The sequence below is a fragment of the Mobula hypostoma genome, chromosome 19 (genome assembly GCF_963921235.1).
Source record: "Mobula hypostoma chromosome 19, sMobHyp1.1, whole genome shotgun sequence".
Lineage (NCBI taxonomy): Eukaryota > Metazoa > Chordata > Chondrichthyes > Myliobatiformes > Myliobatidae > Mobula > Mobula hypostoma.
In genome coordinates this window covers 40,644,465-40,669,630 of record NC_086115.1, presented here as the reverse complement: position 1 = coordinate 40,669,630, position 25,166 = coordinate 40,644,465, and the positions used below count along the sequence as shown (strand labels likewise).

The following is a 25,166-nucleotide window of genomic DNA, read 5'->3' as shown; positions in this document are numbered from 1 at the left end:
CAAAGCCTACTCATTCACCCAGTAGTTCGGCATACCACAGGCTCTCTCTGTCCCTAATAAGGGAAAAAGGGGTGTCCCATTTCACTTATATGTAATTAACAGTAAAAATAATAACATATCATTAATATAATGAAAATATAATGTGTGCAGGGTAACAAAAGCAACACAGCAGCATCAGGGGATTACCTGAATCAGCTGTTGAACAATACCAAACAACAGCGTCCTGTCTCCAACAGTCTCCAACTACAATCATGTTTTGATTAAAATGTTATGGTACACTGTATTTGTATTTTACTTTTTTTCAGATGTTATGTAATGTATGAAATAAGCAGCATTGTAGATTTTTTCTGTTGTTAGATTTCATTGGCGACAATATTAGCAAATTCAAAAATAACTTTGCTGCTTTGAGATCAGCAGATGCTTTAAAAAATTAATGCCATGCCTTTTCTTAAATTTCTGCAACTGGCCTGCTGAATATTCATAATTACCTTCAATTTTCAGTTTGTTGTGATAGATCTTTGCTTGTTTCATGATCAGCATCCCGTTAAGTGAGAAATGTTCACTCCCATGCTGATGAGTCCACTCTTTCAATAGGCAATCACGATCCACTTTTCACTTTAAGCAATGTTTTCTATTTTTCATTAACTTCTGTTCATTACAAATGTGAGGTCACTTCTCAGAACTGTCTGTGGTGCATGGAGACCTGTGCATCGCCTGGGGACCTTCCCAGCAACTTGTGGAATTTCCGTTGGTGACATCATGTCAGTGCTCGGAAAAATTCAGATTTCAGAGGTCTTTGGATAAGGGGTTTCAACCTGCACTTCTTTTTTTTTTGCCCTCTGAATTTCTATTTATGAAACATTCTAACTCCCTTACCTGTAAATTATCTGAAAAATTTTCGTAGCTCTAAGTAATGAATGAAACATTCTTCATCCCCAATCAGCTGAACCATAGGTTATTTATTTATATACACACATTCTTTCTCTCTCTCTCTCTCTCTCTCTCTCTCTCTCTCTCTCTCTCTCTCTCTCTCTCTCCTTTTTCTCCCTCTGCCCCCCTCACTATACCCCTTGCCCATCCTCTGGTTTTCCCCCCTCCCCCTTTTCTTTCTCCCTAGGCCTCCTGTCCCATGATCCTGTCACATCCCTTTTGCCAATCACCTGTCCAGCTCTTGGCTCCATCCCTCCCCCTCCTGTCCTCTCCTATCATTTTGGATCTCCCCCTCCCCTCCCACTTTCAAATCTCTTACTAGCTCTTCTTTCAGTTGGTCCTGATGAAGGGTCTCGGCCCGAAACGTCGACTGTACCTCTTCCTAGAGATGCTGCCTGGCCTGCTGCGTTCACCAGCAACTTTGATGTGTGTTGCTTGAAATTCCAGCATCTGCAGATTTCCTCGTGTTTGCGTTATGAAATATTGCAGCAGGATCAACTTCTTGAATAGCTGCATTAATTATTTTTTCCAAGAATGCAGGTTACTCTGTTTTGCAAATAGCATAATGCAATCAGGCCCGCTATTCGTAGCCTGCTTTCCAATGATACAGTCCAAGCTACATTAAGCAACAGTATGGAGAGGGAGAGAAATAGCAGTGAAGTGCAGTAGTGATTTCAAACAAAATTTGGCACCAGGCCAAAAGCTTGATCTTAGGGTTAGGCTTTAAGGAGCAACTTACAGGATGGCATAAGGGTAAAGCAACAAAGATCTTACAGATACGTCAGTGCTGGAGTGATTATAACTGGATATGCTCGGGAGACAAGAATTGAAAATCTCATGTGTTTATAAAAAATGGGAGAAATACAGAATAGAGTTGGTCAGGGGAAAATAAGGATGTGCAGATTTAATTTGAATTACTGTTTAAAACAAAGCCTATCAAGGAAAGTGAAGGGTAAGTAGGACTCCATGTAACTTAAGGCAGCAATAGCAGAGCTTTGGCTGAAATTTTGAAGTGATCACTATATTGACTGTTTTTTTAAAGCTTATACTGTACTAAGTAATGCTGGACATGAATTGTCTGAACAAGATCTGTAAGTCAAATCGTGTTGGCAGTGTAACAGCTTCTTTCTGAATTCAAAACAGTAAACGTAAATCTGTTTTGTAGTATAGAATTGAACCCTACAGGCAAGAACATGTTAACTTTGTATTTAAAACCAATGAGAAATGCTGTAATATATTCTTGCCTGGAGGTTCTGAATTATTCAAATGTTCACAGGAATATACACTTAAAATCACACTTTCTGTATTGAACCAGTGCAAGTAATAACCTATAACCTCTTGTGTTCTCACTAAAGGGGAGCAATTTGCATTCTGTAGGGAAGATTTCTGTTAAATATTTCAGGCTCCCCAACCATATCTCTTGTTTGTTAATTCACATAAGCCTGTGACTCCAGCTTTCCTTCAAAGCAGGCTGAGTATTAAAATGCACTTTGCATGTTAATGTCATTTTATTATGCAGGCAGCAATCATGCTAACTTGAATTTTGTTGACTGAGGTCCAAGTTCTATCGGCAAATTCTGAGGTTTAGTCCTTCTTACAACAGTAACAACCCTGTTTCAGGTAATTTATCATGACCTTTGAAAATTTGTCTCAGTGAACCATTTAGTTTTGCATCCATTAAAGCTGAAATGAAATAAGATTTAAGGCTGACTATAAATAAAATAAACCAGCGTTTCTTTTACAATGTCACGCAATGCTGAGCAATTTCTGTTCATCATGGATGACTGCCAACTAGCAATTAACAATGCTGAATTGGCTCAGTGAGATAGCAAGGCTTTCCATGAGACCAAAAAAACACACACAAAGGTGGAACTAGAAATGGCAAAGTCTCAAGCTTTCGTAACTCATTTACCTAAATGATGCACAAACTTCCTGTCATGTCACTGAAATTCCATTTGGTCAAATATGTTCTCACCAGGTTTCCATGAATATAGCTCTCGAGGCCTTCAAGATCAAGCCAGCCAGTTTCACAGGCATGACCTGCACAGCTTTCCAGAAAGTTGCTTCAAGTCTACGGAGATCATCGCATCGTGGTGTTGGTCAACAGGTCTGGGAGGCTGAATCTCGTCGAGACCAACATCTGAATTTTAAATGCAATACAGGCAATCTTACCAGTTCTCTTGTGAACTTCCCAGTTAAGGTAAGGATGATTTGTGGTGGGGTTGTAAAGAAGACTTTCTGTCACAGCTCTGTTTTCAAATGTCAAGATGATTAACATTCTAAATAAGCTATCAGTGCTAAAGGGCATTTTTTGCCTAAACCACCAACTATAACAAGGATCGCTTACAATTAGTATAACTATTAATTATAATTGTCTTTTATTTATTCACAAGCTATGGGTATTCATGGCTAGGTCATTGTATATTGTCTGATACTAACTGCACTTGAGAAGATTTTATTCAGGCTGGATCAGTCCAGCGAGGCAGTCAGTATGATGGCTGGCTTGTTGAACTGGGTGCAGTCTGAATAGTAAAAGTGTTAGGCAGGGAGAGCGAGGCCTTTTCCCCAAAGCGATATAGAAACATATGTGCAAGTCATTTTAGCATGTTGCTTGAAGGGCGTGTTGTTGTAATACGGCTGCTATACTTGTCTTTCTAAATGGGTAGAATTCATGTATTTGGAAGGTGGTATTGAAAGAATCTTCATGAGTTATTTTAGTGCTTCTTGCCATGAGCATTGTAGATCGGAGAATGGCTTAAGGAAACATAGAAAACTTACAGCTCAATACAGGCCCTTTGGCCCACAATGCTGTGCCGAACATGTATTTACTTTAGAAATTACCTAGGGTTACCCATAGCCCTCTGTTTTTCTAAGCTCCATGTACCTATCCAGGATAAGTCACCGGGACTGGACGAGATGTACCCCAGGCTACTGTGGGAGGCAAGGGAAGAGATTGTTGAGCTTCTGGCAATGATCTTTGCATCATCAATGGGGACTGGAGCGGTTCCTGAGGATTGGAGGATTGCAGATGTTGTTCCATTACTCAAAAAAGGGAGTAGAGATAGCCCAGGAAATTGTAGACCATTGAGTCTTACTTCAGTGGTTGGTAAGTTGATGGAGAAGATCCTGAGAGGCAGGATTTATGAACATTTGGAGAGACATAATATGATTAGGAATAGTCAGCATGGCTTTGTCAAGGGCAGGTCATGCCTTACGAGCCTGATTGAATTTTTTGAGGATGTGACTAAACACATTGATGAAGGTAGAGCTGTAGATGTGGTTTGTATGGATTTCAGCAAGGCATTTGACAAGGTAACCCATGCAAGGCTTATTGAGAAAGTAAGGAGGCATGGGATCCAAGGGGACATTGCTTTATGGGTCCAGAACTGGCTTGCCCACAGAATGCAAAGTGTGGTTGTAGACGGGTCATATTCTGCATGGAGGTCGGTGACCAGTGATGTGCCTCAGCGATCTGTTCTGGGACCCCTACTCTTCATGATTTTTATAAATGACCTGAATGAGGAAGTGGAGGGATGGGTTAGTAAATTTCCTGATGACACAAAGGTTGGAGGTATTGTGGATAGTGTGGAGGGTTGTCAGAGGTTACAGCGGGACATTGATAGGATGCAAAACTGGGCTGAGAAATGGCAGATGGAGTTCAACCCAGATAAGTGTGAGGTGCTTCATTTTGGTAGGTCAAATATGATGACAGAATACTGTATTAATGTTAAGACTCTTGGCAGTGTGGAGGATCAGAGTGATCTTGGGTTCCGAGTCTACAGGACACTCAAAGCTGCTGTGCAGGTTGACTCTGTGGTTAAGAAAGCATATGGTGTATTGGCCTTCATGATCGTGGGATTGAGTTTAGGAGCCGAGAGGTAATGTTGCAGTTATATAGGACCCTGGTCAGACCCTACTTGGAGTACTGTGCTCAGTTCTGGTCGCCTCACTATAGGAAGGATGTGGAAACCATAGAAAGGGTGCAGAGGAGATTTACAAGGATGTTGCCTGGATTGGGGAGCATGCCTTATGAGAACAGGTTGAGTGAACTTGGCCTTTTCTCCTTGGAGCGATGGAGAATGAGAGGTGTCCTGACAGAGGTGTATAAGATGATGAGAGGCATTGATTATGTGAAGTCAGAGGCTTTTTCCCAGGGCTGAAATGGCTAGCATGAGAGGGCACAGTTTTAAGGTGCTTGGAAGTAGGTATAGAGGAGATGTCAGGGTTAAGTTTTTATGCAGAGAGTAGTGAGTGCGTGGAATGGGCTGCCGGTGATGGCATTTAGGTGGATACAATAGGGTCTTTAAAGAGATTCCTAGACAGGTATATGGAGCTCAGAAATATAGAGGGCTGTGGGTAACCCTAGGTAATTTCTCAGGTAAGGACATGTTTGACACAACTTTGTGGGCCGAAGGGCCTGTATTGTGCTGTAAGTTTTCCATGTTTCTATGTTTCTCAAACAATAATTCTAATACTAAACACTGACCAATGGACAACTACCACCAACAAATCACTTATCTATTAGAGGAGCCAACATATTTGACCACTGCTACACCACCATCCAGAATGCTTACCATGCCACACTCTGGAAAGTCCAGTCACCTGGCTGTACTTCTAATCCTGGTGTACAGGCAGAGACTAAAGTCTGCAACACTAGTGATGAGGACCAAAAAGACATGGTCAAATGGGGTGGAGGAGTGCTTTGAGTTGGTGGACTGGGCAATATTCAGAGATTCATCTTCATATCTGAATAAATGCACCACTGTTGTCACCAGCTTCATCAAGACCTGTGTGGATCAGTAAGTGTTTTCAAGAACATACTGGATCTACCCAAACCAAAAGCATGGAGGTCCGTAGTCTGCTTAGGGCTGGATCTGTGACATTGAAGACCGGTGATCCAGAACTATACTGTAAATCCAGGTTTGACCTACGGAAGGTAAAAGAGCCAAAAGCAATTCCAATTGAAGTTAGAAATAGAATCAGAGGCACATCAGCTCTGGCAGGGTTTGTAGGCCATTACTTCCTTTACGGTGAAAGTTAACATCAGGAATGGCTGTGATGTTTCACTCCTAGATGAGCTCAACACCTTATATGCACACCTTGAAAGGGAGATTAAAACTACACCTGCGCAAATCCCTGCAGTATCTGGTGACCCGCTAATCTCTGTCCCTGAGGACAATGACAGAACACCTTTCATGAGGGTAAACCCTTGTAAGTCATTAGGCCTTGATGGTGTACCTGATAGGGCAATGAAAACCTGTGCCAGTCAACTCAAAGAAATGGTCAAGGTCATCTTCTTATTGACAGTGCAGAACAGGTCTTTTCAGCCCTTCAAGCTGCACCGTGCAGCAACCTCTGACTTAACCCTAGCCTAATCATGGGACAATCTATAATGACAAATTAACCAACTAACTGGTACATCTTTGGACTGTGGGAGGAAATCAGAGCACGCAGAGGAAAGCCGCAGAAATGAGGTTGATGAGCTGATTGAGTGGTGTTACAACAACAACCTTGCACTTAATGTCAGTAAGGCCAAGGAGTTAATTGTGGACTTCAAGAAGGGGAAGTCAAGGGAACACACACCAGTCCTAATCAAGGGATCAGCAGCGGAAAGGTGAGCAGTTTCAAGTTCCTGGGTGTCAACACCTCTGCAGAGCTGTCATGGGCCCAACATTTTGATGCAAAGACAAAGAAGGCACGACAGTGACTATATGTTTTTAGGAGATTGAGGGGACTTGGTACGTCAGCAATGACATGCAAATTTCTACAGATGTATGGTGAAGAGCATTCTGACTGGTTGTATCATCATCTGGTAGGGAGGGATGGCTGCACAGGATCGGAAGAAACTGCAGATAGTTATGAATTTAGCCAGTTGCATCATGGGTACTAGCATCCCTAGCATCAAGGTCATCTTCAAAAGGCGATGGCTCAAAAAGGCGGCATCCATCATTAAGGACCCCCATCACTCAGGACATGCCCGTTTCTTATTGCTGCCATCAATGATGAGGGACAGGAACCTAAAGGGACAAGCTCAATGTTTTCGGAACAGCTTCTTCCCCTCTGCCATCAGATTTTTTGAATGGGCAATCAACCTATGTACACCACCTCAATATTTTTTTATTTTTTTCTGCTCTCTTTTTGCACTACTTACTTAATTTAATTTTTTGAATATAATACTTATTGTAATTTACAATTTTTTATGATATATTGCAATGTACTGCTGCCACAAAACAACAGATTTCACAATATATGCCAGTAATATTAATTAAAACTGATATTGATTCTGATGTTACATCAACACTTCTCCAAATCTGGGAAACGATTCTCTGCTCCTCAGTCAAGTTTGTAATCAAGCTGATACTCTTCCTTTAATCTCACAAGCTTTATTTTTGTTCTGTTTGTTTGCTTTAACACTATAATTACTTCTCATGCCATTTTAATCAATATTTACTGGAATCATTCTAATTGCATTTCGCCTTATTTTCTCTTTCCACCTTGGACTGCCTGTGGCAAGTAGCCAAGCAGGCAAAAAGCTATGGACTCTTTCACAAATAGTCTTTGGCAATCAAAATTTGAAAATTATCAAAGGTAGCCGAGTACTTAATTAGATTACTCTCCTCACCATGCCCATTTGAAACTATTGGCTTTTCTCTACCCCATCCTGAAATATCTTTTTTTTTAATGAAGCCGATCTTTGTATTTTCAAAATAATTAACAGTCCCATTGATGAGAGGCGGCAAATGGCTTTGAAATTTCAATGAATCTTAATAACTGAAAAACATTGCTATTGAATGCAATAATGAGAAATACCTTTACCCGGCTAATGGTGAGAAAATTGAATCTTTAGCACCAGAGACTTTTAAGTAAAGGGAATGTACTCTTCTTACTGCCTTGGTAAAGCACCAGCATTATCAAAGTCTACCTCGTTATGATCTTGCACTTTAATGTTTACCTGCACTGCACTTTCTCTGTAACTGTTACACTGTATTCTGCATTGTCATTGTTTCATCTTATTCTTCCTCAATGCACCATGTAATTATTTGATCTGTATGAACATGCTCGTGTGGAATATGAACAAAATAGTATTTACACCAATGAGAACCAATGGCCTGTATCTCTGCTCTGCCTCGCATGTAAAAGCACTTTCTCCTTCAAGAAACGTTCCACTAATGTGAAACAACTAAGCAGGATTCTGAAAACTTCATTTTCATTTTAAAATCTTTTTTATTAATTATTATTGAAGATCAACAAAAAAATACATTGAACTAATCGAGCTGACATGTTAATATGTACAATGAGAAATTAAATTACCAAATAACTGATTAACAAAGCTAAACAATATATCAATAATAATTTAAAAAAATAAAGTGTTTAGAATATTTTTTTGGAAAAAAGGAAGAAGGAAAAAAAGAGCCCCTACTAACTAAAGCAAAAAAACCCTGCTAACAAAAAAAATGAAAAAAAAACCCAATGGGAACACAACCCCAGAGCTATACGCCATACAAGCTTCTATAAAAGAAAAACATCAATCCGCCAACTCAAATCCATTTAAACAAGAACCAGAAGGAAACCATCTTAATTAACTCAAATCAGATGATGGTAGCGGGCAAAAGAACCCCACCTTTTCTCAAAGTCAAATCGAGGATCAAAAGTTCAGAAAATTTAAGTGTTCCTCAAACCCACCCAGTTCCTGAAAACACCATCAAAGTATAGATGTCACACAGCTAAGTAACTGTTCTGCATAAAAGTGAGGGCTGGAGCAAATCAATAGATTATCTTACGTGGAAGTCCTGTCCAGTTTTGGCTTTTCATAATGGGCATTCATTCTTGTTCTTTAAGATGATGGGATAACGTTCAACTAACAGGTGCCAAAGAGCATAAGGCTTGTTATCAAAACAATATAAAATATTTATACTAATTGAAGATCCAATTTCACTGTGCAAAGGACAGCATTTAACCCCAGAGAAGGGTGGTAGGTGACAAAATGGACAGATAACGAATAAAACCTAGTGTTATAATTAATTCCATGAAGAAGAATACGAAGAAGATGTGAAATGAGAGACAAGGTAACTGCAATATTTTAATTAGAATGATAGAATGCATCTCAAAGAGAAATTAAGAAATCAATCCAAAGCATTGGCAGTTAGAAGTCTAGGTATCTGATTGTGACCTTTTTTGAGGGTGTTATTATGCTAATATACTATGAAAGTCTCACAAAAATTAGCAAAGTTGTTTGCCAAAAAATATATTTGAACCTGTGCAATAGTCATTTGCACCCAGGATCACTGATTCTATTGTATTTCTACATTTTACTGTGAATACCTGTAAAAGGATGTCAAGGAGGTAGATGATGACATATATGTTCTTTGATAATAAATTAACTTTGAACTTTGAATCACGCTGATGGTAGAAGCTTACTCAAGCCCATACTGCTTCAGTTGGACAGCTGCTAGGAAGGCACAGATGGAGGCCGCAGAGAGTCCTCCAGCTCCATGCAGTCTGGTGCTGATCCAGCTGGACTGGCCTTGCCACCTGCGAGCTGCCAGAAGCTCTAACGGGACAGCGACATGTCACCAGGAGGCAGCTTGATCTCCTCATTAGACAAAGAAAGGGATGGCACGTCTGAGCTGGTCACTGTTCTCAAAAGTGCCATTTGTGAACAACTTCCTACTCTTGGTGGGTGCTGCACATAAGCATCTTACAGTTCTATCAGTGCAAAATGACATTGCAAATGAATAGCTACCTGTTCTTCATCAACAGAGAAAGGCTAGACCTCAGCAGATTTCTTTCCTACAATGAGAGAGATAGGGTAAGCAAGGGGCAGATCCATAACCACCACACATTATTCTGTTCTGATTGCACCAAGAGTGGACTCCGAAGATTACAGTGAAGATAGTAGGGGCTAGGGACCTGTGTTTCAGGGGCTGTCAGTGGGACTGTAAGCTGAACAGTGGTGAGGTGGATTCTAAGTGCCAAACGATGGATCTATCATTGTGTTCCCTGTCCTCCGATAGGCCACCCAGCAAGGATTCAAGAAACTGATGTTGTCTATTGTAAAGCACTATGTTTGGTTTTGCTAATTCATTTTTCAGGATCTGAGTGTCTTTTGCAAAGCCAGTATTTATTCCCCATCCCTAATTGTCTTTGAGAGGTGGTGGAGTTGCTACAGTCGTTTTTTGGGTGGGACGTCCCAGGGTTTAGATCCATAGATGCTGAAGGATTGGGATTATATTTTCCAGCCACGATGATATGCACCTTGGAGGGGAGTCTGTGAGTGGCGGTGTTCCTGTGTGTCTTGTGTTCTGTCCTTTTTGTTGGAAATGTTTTTGAGACACTATTAGAGTAGTCTGCGTGAGTAACTGCCTGGGATTTCTCCTGGAGCTTTGGTTTCCTCCCACAGACCAAAGACAGACTGGTTAATTGGTCACTGATTAGGCAAGGGTTAAATTGGGCTGTTGCTGGGTGGTGCAGTTTGAAGAGCCAGAAGGTCCTATTCCACGCTGTACTGCAATAAATAAATAATAAAGAAAGAAACAAACATTGTGCAGTCATCAACATGCTTCATCTCTTCCGACCTTGTGATAGTGTTACTATTATTGATTAAGCAGCTGAAGATTCTTGGGCTTTTGAGCTTTGTATAATGCTCTGTAGAATTCCTGCAGGGGTGTCCTGGGGTTATGATGATTGGCGTCCAACAACCACAATCATTTTCCTTTGTGTGACGTATAATTCGGGCTATTGGAGTGTTTTCCTCTTGTTGTTAATTAACTTCATATTTAGCAGAAGTGGTTACTGCTGTATTCAGTTAAATGCTGCCTTGATGTGAAGGGCAGTCACTCTCACTTTACCTCAGGAAATTAGCTCTAGTCCATGTTTTGATCAAGGTTGAGATAAAATCTGGTGTCCTCGCCCTGGTGAAATCCAACTGTTTTGTTGAGAATTGAGTAAACACCACTCAATGACACCTTTGATCACTTTACTGATAATTGAATGTAGACTGATTTAGCAGTAATTAGCTGGTTGGATTTCTCCCACTTGTGGCACAGTTAATACCTGAGAAACTTTCCAAATTGGTGATGCTGCTGTAACCATACTGGAAAGGTTTGGCTTGAAGCACAACATGAGAGAAGGTAAGTTAGATATTCTCTGGCCACTTGATCTTTGGTGTATCTAGTGCTCTTGGCCATTTCTTGATATAGTGTGGAGTGAGTTTAATTGGCTTAAGACTGGTTTCTATTATGGCGGGGATCTCAGGAGGTAAATGGGTGGATCATCTTTCAGCCACCTCCTGCTGACCATGGTTGTAAAAGCTGAGACCTTGCCTCTGGCATTCACATACAGGGCCTTCCATCATTGAGAATGGTGATAATCTTGCAGCAAAAAAAAACTGCATGAAAAACTAAGTGGGTCAAGAAGCATCTGTAGAAATTGACATTGTGTCTCAACACTCTGCATAAGCACCCAAGGCTTGACCCATTGAGGTCTTTCGGCATTTTTATTTTTTGCTCCAAATTCCAGCATCTGCAGTCTCTTGTGTGTCGGATATACTGGAATGTTCTCCTCTCATTAGTTATTTATTATCCACCATCATTCCTAATTCACTGTGACAGAATTGCATGTTTTTTTTTGCTATTTAGTGTGCATGTAGCTCAATGTTTCAACTACAAGAGGCAGGCATTTCATTTTAAATATGCCTGCTGTGGTTCCCAGCATGCCCTTCTGGATCTCTCATTGAAACAGGAATTATACCCTGGCACGATTGGGTGGCAGGGTGGAGATACATCTCAACCAAAGGAAGCGTACGACGCTCCTTCCCTCTGCTAGCCTGCAGGTCACCCTTGGGCAAGGTGTCGCACCTGCTTAACCCCCCGATCAAGGTCACATGAAGCCATGGGAGCAGTGGTGGTTGGTCATATGAGCAGCTGGAGTATATGACAAATACTAGCTATGCAACCACTGATGACAGGCAGGCAATCCTTGAAGAGTATTGATAATGGCTGGGGTCACCTGTCTTGTAAAACCACGGCTTAGAAGAATGCAGTGGCAAACCACTTCTATCAAAAAATTTGCCAAGGACAATCATGGTCATGGGAAGACCATGATCAGCCAATGTCATATGAAACCTCACATAACAAATGAATGAACAATAATTTAAATGGTGTAGTGAGGGATATGTCAGGCCATGAGGTTACAGATAGTATATTTCTGCTAATGGTCTCAGTTTTGAGAGCCAGATCTGTTCTGAGTCGACATTAATTTAGCAAGATTGTGGTAATTATAATAGAGGGTGTCAGTTGCCAGTGTGGAACGTAGTTTTCACAAGAACTATGTTGTTTTCACGTCTTCCATTGCTACCATGGACAGATGCATCTACCAGGTAGATTGATGACAATGTAAAGTAATTTTATTCCTCATATTATTTCAGTCATTACCGACCACAGATCCATTCTGGCATCTAGTCAAGTTATCTAGTATTGATGCTACCAAGCTGTTCATAATGATGGATATAAAGTTCCCACCCCCTCATCCAGATTACATTCTGTGTCCTTGCTACGGTCAGGAGCTTCTTCCAAGTATTGTTCAACCTGGAGGATAACAGATTCATTGGTGAAGGAGGACAGCTAAAACTAGTCAAGAGGAGGTTTGGCCTGATGCCAAGAGACTTCTGCAGTTGTTGATGACTCCAAGGAATCCTCCTTTTTCCTATGTATCACTGTGCTGTTGCTTCTGGTGGGTCTGATCTGTTGGTGGGACGGAATGTACCAAAGGATTGTGATATGGGATGTTGTCTGAGAGGTATGCTTTAGTGGGTACTTGTTGCTGTGTACTTAATACTTAAATAATATTTTAGTTATTTTTATATAGATTGTTTGATTAAGCATTCTTGTTAATTAAAATAATTAATATGTAAAAATACGTTAATTACATACACCATCATGCTACCACATGATGTGTGCACATGTCATTTAAAGATGAAGTCAGACTTGCATTTCGTGACTTCCTATGAATTAGTTTAAGGTTTTGAAGTTACAAAATGTAACAATTTTAGACCTATCATTCTAAGTTAAAGATAATTGATTTACTTTAAATTTATCAACGGATGGGATTTGAACCTGAGTCTGTGGATTGTTTATCCAAGAATCTGGATCATTGTTCTCGTGGACCAGTGACTTCACCGCTGCGTCACAGCTTGATCTTCGCCCGGATCAGCCTCTCCGGCAGCATATGCCTGCTCCCACAGCAGTCATCCCACATTGCTCCCTTAACTGGCCCTGGCTGGCAGTTTGAGGCTGACCTAGTTAGGCAAGAATTCCCACTGGTCATCGAGGACATCTGCATAGATTGAAGGGTGAGAGTGAGCTGTCTCCTAGCGCCAGGATTGCAGCCACACAGGGGACACTGCAACATGGCACTTGGCCAACACAAAGCACATATGAGGAAACTAGAAAGGCACTGTGGAGTGCATTTTTACTGATAAGTATTGCAATTCCTAATTTTTATATTATTTGTTTCCCTTATCATTGATTCCCAGCACGCATGAATTGATGAAATCTGTCTTCATTTAGGGCAAATGTAATCCTTCATTGTATAAAAAGCATCCGTACTATTACACTCAATTGGCGTTGCTGCAGCCCCTGTCATGGCTTATCTAGAAAGGTTGCTGATGAAGTGCTGTTAGAGGTGTCAATTCTGAGACACCCATGGAATGAGTAAGTGCTAAAAAATATACTTCCTGTTAGGCTGTGAACATTGAAAGGTGTTTTCCCAGGCTTGCAGTAGATTCTAAAGCTGCCCAGTCAGGTCTCCTAATGTCTGCACTATGTCCCCCTTCTGCCATCGCAAAACACCAAAGCAGCACGATGCGCTCCTGGTTGATCATCTATTTATTGAGATACAGCACAGAGTAGGCCTTTCCGTCCCTTTCAGGCCAGCAACCCCCGATTTAACCCTAGTCTAATTACAGGGCAATTTACAATGACAAACTAACCTACCAACCATTACTTCATTGGACTGTGGGAGGAAACTGGATCACCCAGAGGAAACCCACGCCGTCACGGGAAGAATGTACAAACTCCTTACAGACAGCAGTGGGAATTGAAATCGGATCGCTTGTACTGTACAGCATTGTGCTAACCACTACCACCTAGACCTTTTAGCAAAATTGACAAGTTTCTCCGAAAAACTCTGCAGGTGACACTAACACACCGTATAAACATGGAGCTGTAGTCACTGTCATTACATTGTGGAACACAGTAACAAACCTTTCAGCCCACAATGTCGATGCCAACTTTCTGGTACATCTACCTTAGTCCATCTGCATGCATTGAGACCCTATCCTGCTATGCCTTACTGGTTTGTCTATTAATTAATTGTACCTAATTCCACCACCTCATCTGGCAGCACATCCCACATATAAAGCACTCTCTTTGTAAACACAATTTGTGACCCGTGACCAATTCCAGAAAACTGGTAGGGTGTAACTGCACATAGAAATAGCTGGAAGTTTTCTGATGAGCATATTTTCACCTGTAATTGTGAAGCCTATAAAGAATTGTTTCTAAGTTTGATTTGCATATGAAAATCGGCACTAATGATATAAATTTCTAGGCTGCTGTGTCCAATTATGGATGCCATACTTCAGGAAGGATGTCAAAATGCTGTGGAGCTAAGGTTAACCACATGAAAAAATGACTTCATTTATGAGGAGAAACAAATAACCAGAGAAAGTTAGGGGAGTTGTTGGAAAATGTCAAAATTATGGGAAGATATTTCCACTGGCCTGATCGCCAGTTTTTCAAAGGCAATGACTGGAAGCGAATGGTAAAGCTGAGGGTCATCAGTTTAAGAAACTGATATATTTTTATCAGAAGCTGACTGAAATAAATGATAGATTTTAAAGAGGTTAATAAATATTTGTAAAATATATAAACATATACGTCATCCATTTATACATCAATGGAACAACCAGAGGCACCAGTGCCCCCACATATCCCACCCAATTCCCACACCTGAGCAGTGTGTAATGTTAGGCTGTTACTATTTCCTTGGCACTAGATAAAGGCATATAACATAAACCCAAAGACTTAGGCCTTGAAATTATGCAGAGCAAAAGTGAATGATTGATGCAGTTTTGTGCAACTTTTCATCTGATTAAGACCATGAGATGTAAGACATAGAAGCAGAATTAAAACATTTGGCCCATTCAGTCATTCCACAATTCAAACAATCAGAGGTTGATTTATTTTCCCTCTCAACCACATTCTCCATTCTTCTCCCCACAGTATCTGGCATCCATACCAATCAAGAACCTATCAGCCTCCACTTTAAATGTATCCAATGACTTGCCCTCTGCAGCCATCCGTGGCAGTGGGTTCCACAGATTCACCACCCTCTGACGAAAGAAATTGCTCCTCATCTCTATTCTAAAGGGACGTCCTTGTTTTCTGAATTATGCTCTCTGGTCCTAGACACTCCCACAATTGGAAACAGTTTCTCCACATCCACGCTATATAGGCCCTTCAATATTTGGTGGGTTTCAATGAGCTACCACCTCATTCTTCTGAATAGAAACTTACAGGTCCAAAGCCATCATCTGCTGCTTTTTATTCCTGGGAACACAATCAAAGTTGCTGGTGAACGCAGCAGGCCAGCCCCTCCCCCTCCCACTTTCAAATCTCTTATTAACTCTTCTTTCAGTTAGTCCTGACGAAGGGTCTCGGCCTGAAACTTCGACCGTACCTCTTCCTAGAGATGCTGCCTGGCCTGCTGCGTTCACCAGCAACTTCGATGTGTGTTGCTTGAATTTCCAGCATCTGCAGAATTCCTCTGGTTTGCGTTTTATTCCTGGGATTGGTCTTGTAAACCTCATCTGGATCTTTTCCAATGCTAGCACATCCTTTCTCAGATATGGGGCCCGAAACTGCTGACAATACTCCAAATGTGGTCTGTGGTCTGACCAATGCCTTATAAAACCTCAGGGCTGCAACCTTTCTTCAAAACCATAGTCCTCTTGAAATGAATGCTCAAGTTGTGTTTGCATTCCTTACTGACTCAACCTGCAAGTTAACCTTTAGGGAATCCTTCACTAGGACTCCAAGTCCCTTTGCACCTCTGATTCAATCCCCTTTTAGAAAATAGTCTATGCCTTTATCATAAATTAATCCTATGCTTGGTGACCATAGTGTAAGCATGTTCAGATCCAAACACCCAGTCCTTCCAGTTGAACTTACCAACTGACTGACTGATTACTTCTGCTGTTTTGTTGAGTATAGATCCTTACTGTCGTGTGGCATGCACTATCACCGTGTTTTTGAAACTCCAGTAAAATTCAAGTAGCTTCAGCAAGTCAATTAGCTATTACATTTTGCCCTTCTGTGCTTCTACTGATAAATGTTATTTTTTTCTGTGCACCAGCACTGATTTGGATAAATGCCTTATGTCACAAAGCACATGTACATTCACTAATTTGTGACTTGCTGGGTTTTCTCATTTGGAAGTTCGTGTGCTGTGGGACGAGAATAGTTTTATCAACCTTTTGAAAATTTAATTGTCTCCTGTGTAGTCTGTATACATTAAATATAGATGAAGAGAGTTAGAAACGAGCAGAAAAACATGCTTTGAGCAGAGTACTGAAGATTCTGAAATATTATGGGATGTGGGAAATAGAGCGGGAAGCTGATCTGAATTTGTGAACAGCTGCTGATAGATATCTCTAACCTTATTTGAAAATTCAGTGGGCCATAATTTCTGTGGGTGGACAACTTGCTGTGTCCATTGGACTTGCCTTTGCCCGGTTTGTTTTTGTAAATGTGACCTTGTTGAAAGTCAAGTTGACCATACCTTACTTGAGTAACTGGGCACTGGACACTTAATGAATAGTACAAAAAATTGTGACCTATGGAAGCAAGGGTCTATGAAATTAGTAGTACAAGGACTGAGAAAGATGAATAAATTAAATTAAGGGAACTCAATATCAGATCAATTTTTTTAAAAGGAGTGAGAAAGGAAGAATGTATAGAGATAAAGAAAAAGAAAGAAAAATTTTTGCTTGGAAAGTTGCATAAATTATACTTATTTTAATTTAGTTTAAATAATGAGAAAAATTAGAGATGTGAAAAAATGGTAAAATTAGATAGCAAATTAAATTGAAGCAGAAAGGCAAAGACCCTGCATTAATCCTAAAGAAAACTGCCATCAAGAAAGCCAGGAAGACATTGATAGGAATCATACCATTTTTGACATGACGTAGCCCGATGTCATCTGGAGTGATCTGTGCCACCCGGTAACTGGCTGACTCAACCACTCGGTGTCGAGGCCTTTCAATGTTTGATAGGTTTCAGTGAGATACTCCTTATTCTTCAAAACTCTACAGGGTACAGGCACAGAGCTATGAAACTCTCCTCGTAACTTAACCCTTTAATTCCCAGGATCATTCTCATGAGCTTCCTCTGAACCTGCTGCAATGTGAGCACATCCTTTCTTTCGATATGCGATACACAGTTCTCCAAATGAGGTCTCACCAGTGCTTTATAAAGCCTCAGCATTACATCCTTTCTTCTATATTCTAGTCCCCTTGAAATGAATACTAAAATTGCATTTATTCTCCTTACTACTGACTCAATCTGCAGGCTAACCTTTATGGAATTTTGCACTAGGGCTCTCAAGTCCTTTTGCATCAGAATTTGCTATCCTTTTTGAATTTGATCCCAATTTAGAAAATAGTCTACACCCACTATTCTTTCTACCAAAGTGCAAGACCATGCACTTCACTACACTGCATTCCATCTGCTACTTTTTTGCCCATTCTCCTAATCTGTTAAAGTTCTTCTGCAGACTCCCTGCTTCTTCAACACTACCTGCCCGTCCATTTATCTTGCATCATCCAGAAATTTGGCCACAATACACCCAGAGCATTAGTATGTATGTGATAAGTACCGGACCCATCACTGACCACTGTGGAACATCGCTAGTAACTAACAGTCAACAAGAAAAGGCACTACTGATCTACTGATGTCTATGATAAGCCTATGGACTCTCACAACTACCTGGACTATTCCTCTTCACACCTTGTCTCTTGCAAAAATGCCATCCCCTTCTCGCAATTCCTCCATCTCCGCCGCATCTGCTCTCAGGATGAGGCCTTTCATTCCAGGATGAAGGAGATGTCTTCCTTTTTTAAAGAAAGGGGCTTCTCTTCCTCCACCATCAAGTCTGCTCTCAAACGCATCTCTCCCATTTCACGCACATCTGCTCTCACCCCATCCTCCCGCCACCCCACTAGGGATATGGTTTCCCCTTGGCCTCACCTACCATCCCACCATCCTCCGGGTCTAACACATAATTCTCCGTAACCTCCGCCACCTCCAAAGGGATCCCACCACCAAGCACATCTTTCCCTCCCCACCTCTTTCTGCTTTCCAGAGAGATCACTCGCTACACGACTCCCTTGTCCACTTGTCCCCCCCCCCCAACCCTTCCCACCGATCTCCCTCCCAGCACACTTATCCTTGTAAGCGGAACAAGTGCTACACATGCCCTTACACTTCCTCCCTCACCACCATTCAGGGCCCCAGACAGTCCTTCCAGGTGAGGCAACACTTCATCTGTGAGTCGGCTGGTATGATATACTGCATTCGGTGCTCCCGGTGTGGCCTTCTATATATTGGTCAGACCTGACGCAGACTGGGAGATTGTTTCGCTGAACACCTACGCTCTGTCCGCCAGAGAAAGCAGGGTCTCCCAGTGGCCACACATTTTAATTCCACGTCCCATTCCCATTCTGATATGTTTATCCATGGCCGCCTCTACTGTCAAGATGAAGCCACACTCAGGTTGGAGGAACAACACCTTATATTCCGTCTGGGTAGCCTCCAACCTGATGGCATGAACATTGACTTCTCTAACTTCTGTTAATACCCCTCCTCCCCTTCTTACCCCATCCCTTATTTATTTATTTGTTTGTTTGTTTGTTTATTAGTTTTCCCTCCTCTCTCTCTCTCTCTCTCTCTCTCTCTCTCTCTCTCTTCTCTCTTTGTTCCTCTCACAATAATTCCTTGCCTGCTCTCCATCTTCCTCTGGTGCTCCCCTTCCCCTTTCTTTCTCCCTAGGCCTCCCGACCCATGATCCTCTCCCTTCTCCAGCCTCGTATCCCTTTTGCCAATCAACTTTCCAGCTCTTAGCTTTATCCCTCCCCCTCCTGCCCTCTCCTATCATTTCAGATCTCCCCCTCCCCCTCCCACTTTCAAATCACTTACTATCTCTTCTTTCAGTTAGTCCTGACGAAGGGTCTCGGCCCGAAACGTCGACTGTGCTTCTTCCTATGGATGCTGTCTGGCCTGCTGCGTTCCACTAGCATTTTGTGTGTGTTGCAAGAAGAGGCATCCTTTATTTCCAGTCTTTGCCTTTTGCCAATCAGCTAATCTTCTGTGCAAAGCTAACAAAGCAGTGTAAAAAGAACCGGCTTCCATAATTTCTCAAACACTTTACAGAAAGTGAAATGAAGGTTGGATCACACATATGAGATTCAGAGTATATATCCATTGAGTTTGCTCTACCATTATGGCTGATTGATTATCGCTGTCAACCCAATCCTTTGACTAATCAAGAATCTATCAACCTCCACTTTAAGTATACCCAATGACTCGGCCTCCACAGTTGTCTGTGGCAAAGAATTCCACAGATTCACTACCCTCTGGCTAAAGAAATTCCTCCTCATCTGTTCTGAATGGATGTCCCTCTATTCTGAGACTGTGCCCTCTGGTCCTCATTACTCCCCTTTACAGGTAACATCCTCTCCACATCCACTGTTTCTAGAGCTTTCAATATTCAATTGGTTTCAATTGGGTCCCCCTCATTCTTCTGAACTCTAGTGAGTACAGGCCCAGGGCCATCAAACATTCCGCATTCGTTAACACTTTCATTTTCAGAATTATTCTCGTGAACCTCCTCTGGACCCACTCCAAAGCCAGCACATCTTTCCTAAGATAGGGGACACAAAACTGTGTGTAGTACTCCAAGTGCAATCTGACCAATGCCTTATAAATCTTCAGTGTTACATCCTTGCTTTTATATCTTAATCCTCTCAAAATAAATGCTATCATTTCATTTGCCTCTCTTACCACCAACTCAACCTGCAAATTAACCTTTAGGGAATTCTGCACAAGGACTCCCAAGTCCCTTTGCACCTCTGGTTTTGAATTTTTTTCCCATTTAGAAAATAGTCTAGGCTTTTATTTTTTCTACCAACATGCACTTCCATACACTATATTCTATCTGCCATTTCTTTGCTCGTTCTCCCAATTTGTCTAACTCCTCTGCAGATATTCTGCTTCCTCAACACTACCTGCCCCTCCACCTATCTTTGTATCATCTGCAAACTGGGCACAAGGCCATCAATTTTGTCATCTAAATCATTGACATATAGCGTGAAAAATGTGGTCCCAACACTAACCCCTTTGGAACACCAATAGTCACTGGCAGCCAACCAGAAAAGCTCTCTTTATTCCCACTCTCTGCCTCCTGACAGTCAGCCAATCTTCTATCCATGCCAGTATCTTTGCTATACTATCATGGGCTCTTATCTTGTTCAGTAACCTCATATGTGGCACCCTGTCAAGAACCTTCTAAAAATCCAAGTCAACAACATCTACAGAATCTTCTTTGTCTACCTTGCCTGTCATATCCTCAAAGGATTCCACAATTTCCCCTTAATGAAACTATGCTTACTTTGGTCTAATTATCATGTGGTTCCAAGTACCCCAAAACCTCATTTTTTAAAAGTGGGCTCCCAACCATTGAAATCAGACTAACTAGCCTTTAATTTCCTTTATTCTACCTCTCTGAAATTAGAAATTGTCCATTTCTCGGGAACCATTCCAGAATCTAGTGATTCTTTAAAGAACATAACTTGTGCCTCCACAATCTCTTCAGCTACCTTCAGACCTTTCAGCTTCCTTAGAACCTACACTCACCTCTGCCCCCGACACTCTCGAATTTCTAGCATAGCAATAGTGTCTTTCACAGTGAAGACTGATGCAAAAAAGTTATTAACGTCATCCACCATTTCTTTGTCCCCCATGGCTACTTCTCCAGCATCATTTGCCATTGGTGCAATAGCCACTCTTGCCTCTCTTTTACTTTTTGTTTGTCTAAAAATATCTCTTTTATATTATTGGCCAACTTGTCTTCATATTTCATCTTTTCTCTTCTAATGGTTTTTTAGTTGCATTCCATTGGTTTTTAAAAGCAGCCTAATCCTCTAACTTCCCACTATTTTTGATATACGCCCTCTCTTTTGTTTTTTGTTTTTTTTTTGCTGTCTTTGACTTCCCTTGTTAGCCACGGTTTCCTTATCCTCCCTGTAGAATTCATCTTAATGTTCAGGATGTATCTGTCCTGCACCTTCTGAATTGCTTCCAAAACTCCAACCGTTGCTGTTCTGCCATCATCCCTGCTAGTGTCCCCTTTCAATCAACTTTGACCAGTTCCTCACTCATACCTTTGTATTTTCCTTTACTACACTGTAATACTGATGCATCTGACTTTAGCTTTTCCCTCTCACACTGTCGGGTGAATTCTGTCATATTATAATCACTGCTTCCTCTACCTTAAGCTCCCTAATCAAATCTAGTTCATTACACAACACTGAATCTAGCATTGCCTTTCCCCTCAGGGGCCCAGCCATAATCTGCTCTGAAAAGCCATCACAAGGACATAATACAAATTCCCTTTCTAGGGATCCAGCACCAACCTGATTTTCCCAATCTAGCTATATATTGAAATCTCCCATGACTATCATAATATTGACCTTTTTTACGTGCTTTTTCTATCTCCCATTGTAATTTGTATCCCACTTCCTGGCTACTGTTTGGTGGCCTGTATATAACTTCCATTAGTGTCTTTTTATCCTTTCAGTTTCTTACTTATACCCACATCTTCCAACCTTTTAAAAGATTTGAATTCATTTTTTACCAATAGAGCCCCCACTCCCTCCACTTGCCTGTCTGTCCTTTAGATACAATATGTATCCTTGGATGTTAAGTTTGAAACTATGATCTTCTTTCAGCCTCGACTCTGTAATGCCCACAGTGTCATATCAGCCAATCTCTAACTGCACTACAAGATCTTCTAACTTATTCTGTATACTACATGCATTCAAATATAACATCTCCAATCCTGTATTCATAACCCTTTTTGCTTTTGTCCTGATCTTACACTTCAACTCATCCCACTGACTGTAAATATGCCCTGTCATCTGCCTGTTGATCCTCACAAACTACACACTGCATCAACTTCTGTACCAACCACCCTGTCCTGAGCCCTATCACTCTAGTTCCCATTCCCCTGCCAAAATACTTTAAACCCTCCCCAACAGCTTTAGCAATCCTGCCCACAAGGATATTGGTCCTGCATGATTTCAGGTCTAACCTGCCCTTTTTGTACTGTAACATCCCTAGAAGAGATCCCAATGATCCACAAATCTGAAACTCTGCCACCTGCACCACTTCCTTAGTCACATCATCATCTACCATATCATTCTACTCTTGCCCTCACTGGTTTATCTTTTAATAAATGTCTTCAAACCTTCAAAAGGACCACAAACTTGTTGGAGGGTATGGAGACTTGTGTGCCTCAATGACCTGGAGAGCTATGCTGGCTGGAGTCAGGACTTCATGCTTTGACCTGTTTCACATGGGTGACCCTACCAAGAGCCAAAGGGTAGAGGCCAGACTAAGAGTAGTCCACTGGTCCAGCAGGTTCAGGGGTTCAGCTCAGGGCTAGCAACCCTGATCGGTAAGCCAAAATTGTTATGAAAACAGCAATGAAGAATCTTTCTACATGTGAATGCGACAGTATTACTGAGTGTCCACCTGGACCTTGCATGACTAACAGTGGTGAAAACCGAGCTACTGACATGATGAAGGCAGCCCTGAACACCGCCAGAGATAGAGGACCTTCACTGCTGCCCTAAATGCCAGTGGCGTAATGGGCAGTAGACAGAAATTATTTCAAAAGACAATCGGGAAAGTAAACAAGAAAGTTTAAGTTTTTTATAGTATTTTTTATAAAAATGGAATTCTGCAAATCACTCTCAGAGGGAATGATGATGTACACAGATGGGCTAGGTTTCCATGTCCAGAGACAGAATTCAGCTTTAGTTATGCTGTACCTTGCCACACCTGACTCAACAAGGTGTAACATATTTTATTGTTTTTATACCCACTGGCAGAATAGAGTAGTACTGGCATTAATTTTTGGTAATTTCACTTCTAACTGCATTTGTTCAGCATTTGATAACAAATGTAAAGTTTTGCTTTGTTGCAGCTGCAAACTCCAGAATCACTTATCTCTGAAAGCTTGAATATTTAATAACTTCAGGGAAAATTGTGGAGGAGAAGAAAATGATGAAGTGATTAATCTGATTATGCTTCTTTCTTCACTTTCTATAATTAGTTAATTATAGATTTATGGAGTTGTTTCTTATTTCTGTCATTTGCCTGCCATATATTTGATGCCTGGACAGTGACGCCTGCTTTCATTTCCAAATCAAAACAATTCAAAAGTTCACGATGACAACATAAAGTCTGCTTCCCTATCTTCAGTCTGATCTATATGCAGCATGAGAAACTTACTGGTGGTTCTCTCTCGATGATGCCTAAGGAATGAGAAGTGGGCCCACACTGCAGAAGGGTGTCAGTGCATTTTAGAAGTAGTTCTCTTAAGTGCAGCAGAGTGCTAACCAATGCTCTTCCTGTAGGAAGTGTTGGAGGGAACCCATACAGCATTGGCATAAATACTCACACAAGCTGATGCAGGAAGGGGACGGGGGGTGGTTTTGAAGGGTGCAGACTAGCAGTGCCAATGGCAGAGAAGGTAATTATGACTGAATTTCTTCAACTCAGATATTGCTGAATAGATCTGCCACAATTGTAGTGGACCACTGTATCAGTGAGGGACTGGAGGCTCAATGTACAATGGGATCCAAATTTATCTCTTCCTTTAAGAGACAATAAGTTGTGCACGTCTAACAGATTCATGAAGATTGCTGTCTTCCTAGCTGTGTAGGAAAATATCATCTTCAATACAGTGTTTTGGAGCTGCAGAAATTATGCTTCCTGAATATTCAATTAGTCCCTAAAGTTACATAGACATTTCTGATGAACAGTGCCATGTACCTGGAGAATAGTCACAACTCATTCATTCTCCTCTGCCATCAGTCTTAGAACAACTGTGCCAGATCAAATCTAGCTACTTGGAGATAAGGCCTACCCACTGAATACCCTCTCCACAATCTGAAGAACATGCACAAGAGGGGAGTTATTATTTAATGAGAGCCATATTGCCACCCTGATTGTGATTAACCTGCTCATCACTTTTCTGAAGCAGTGTTCCTACTTCCTGTGCTAGAGGTCTCCGTGGTACAGAGCAGAGTAGATCTCCAAATTCATCATGTCTCTACATCCCTGGCCTTAATGCAAGCCCTTTCCGTGAAAGAAAGAAGAGGGATATCCGGGGAGGAAAAGAAACAGTGGAGAATAGTAAGGGGGATAAATGTGAGGAGGAAGTGGAGGAGGAAAAGGCGAAGTTGGTTGCCACTTTCTGGCATAGCAGATATGGACAATTTAATCAGAACGCAATTTAATTCTCCATTCCATTCAACTTCAATTATCCTCCTAGTCTACCAAGTATCCACTTGTACAGAATGGAAAAGAACACCAAATCATATTCCAAATTATATTTTTTGAAACATCAACCAGTCCCCTTTGTGCTTTCCCTTAGCCCCTGTGGTTCTTGGATTATTTGTCTACCTAAACACTCTAGTGTGTTGCTACACCAGGGGATATGACCCAGGGGATATGACATGACAAATGGAACGGTGATCTCTTGCTGTCAAGGAGATTGCAGTTGATTTGGAGATGGTAAAAAGCAGCCCTATTCCTGACTTTGGACTGAGATCAAGAAGTCTGCCATTCTGAGAGAGGATAGCAGATTTGAGTTCTGGTGCCATTCCCCTGAGCTGGTGCCTCAGCAGTTAGGGATCCATTGGAAAACACATTGCCTGTATGTCAGCACAATGTCAAATAGTTGCCCATTGCAACTATGGAAACAGCCTGACATTACAGAGCAGAAATATAAGGTTATGCTTCATTGTTCAGATAGTGGTTAATTCTGTTTGTACTCCATTGGAAGATAATGTATTAGGAAGGCGAATCTGCAATTGAGTGTTGGGGAATTAT

General features: G+C 41.3%; 1 protein-coding gene across 2 annotated transcripts in view; it reads left to right on the top strand.

The window, feature by feature from the left end:
- LOC134358990 (adhesion G protein-coupled receptor A1) overlaps positions 1-25,166 on the top strand; it is a 608,347-nt gene that overhangs the window by 373,227 nt on the left and 209,954 nt on the right. Inside the window, exon 12 of one of the 2 annotated variants that reach the window (XM_063071753.1) lies at positions 2,909-3,130. The exons of the other annotated variant lie outside the window; for it this stretch is intronic. Within the exon in view, the coding sequence (XP_062927823.1) occupies positions 2,909-3,130 (222 nt within the window). The remainder of the gene's footprint in view (positions 1-2,908; positions 3,131-25,166) is intronic. 2 annotated transcript variants of the gene reach the window in all.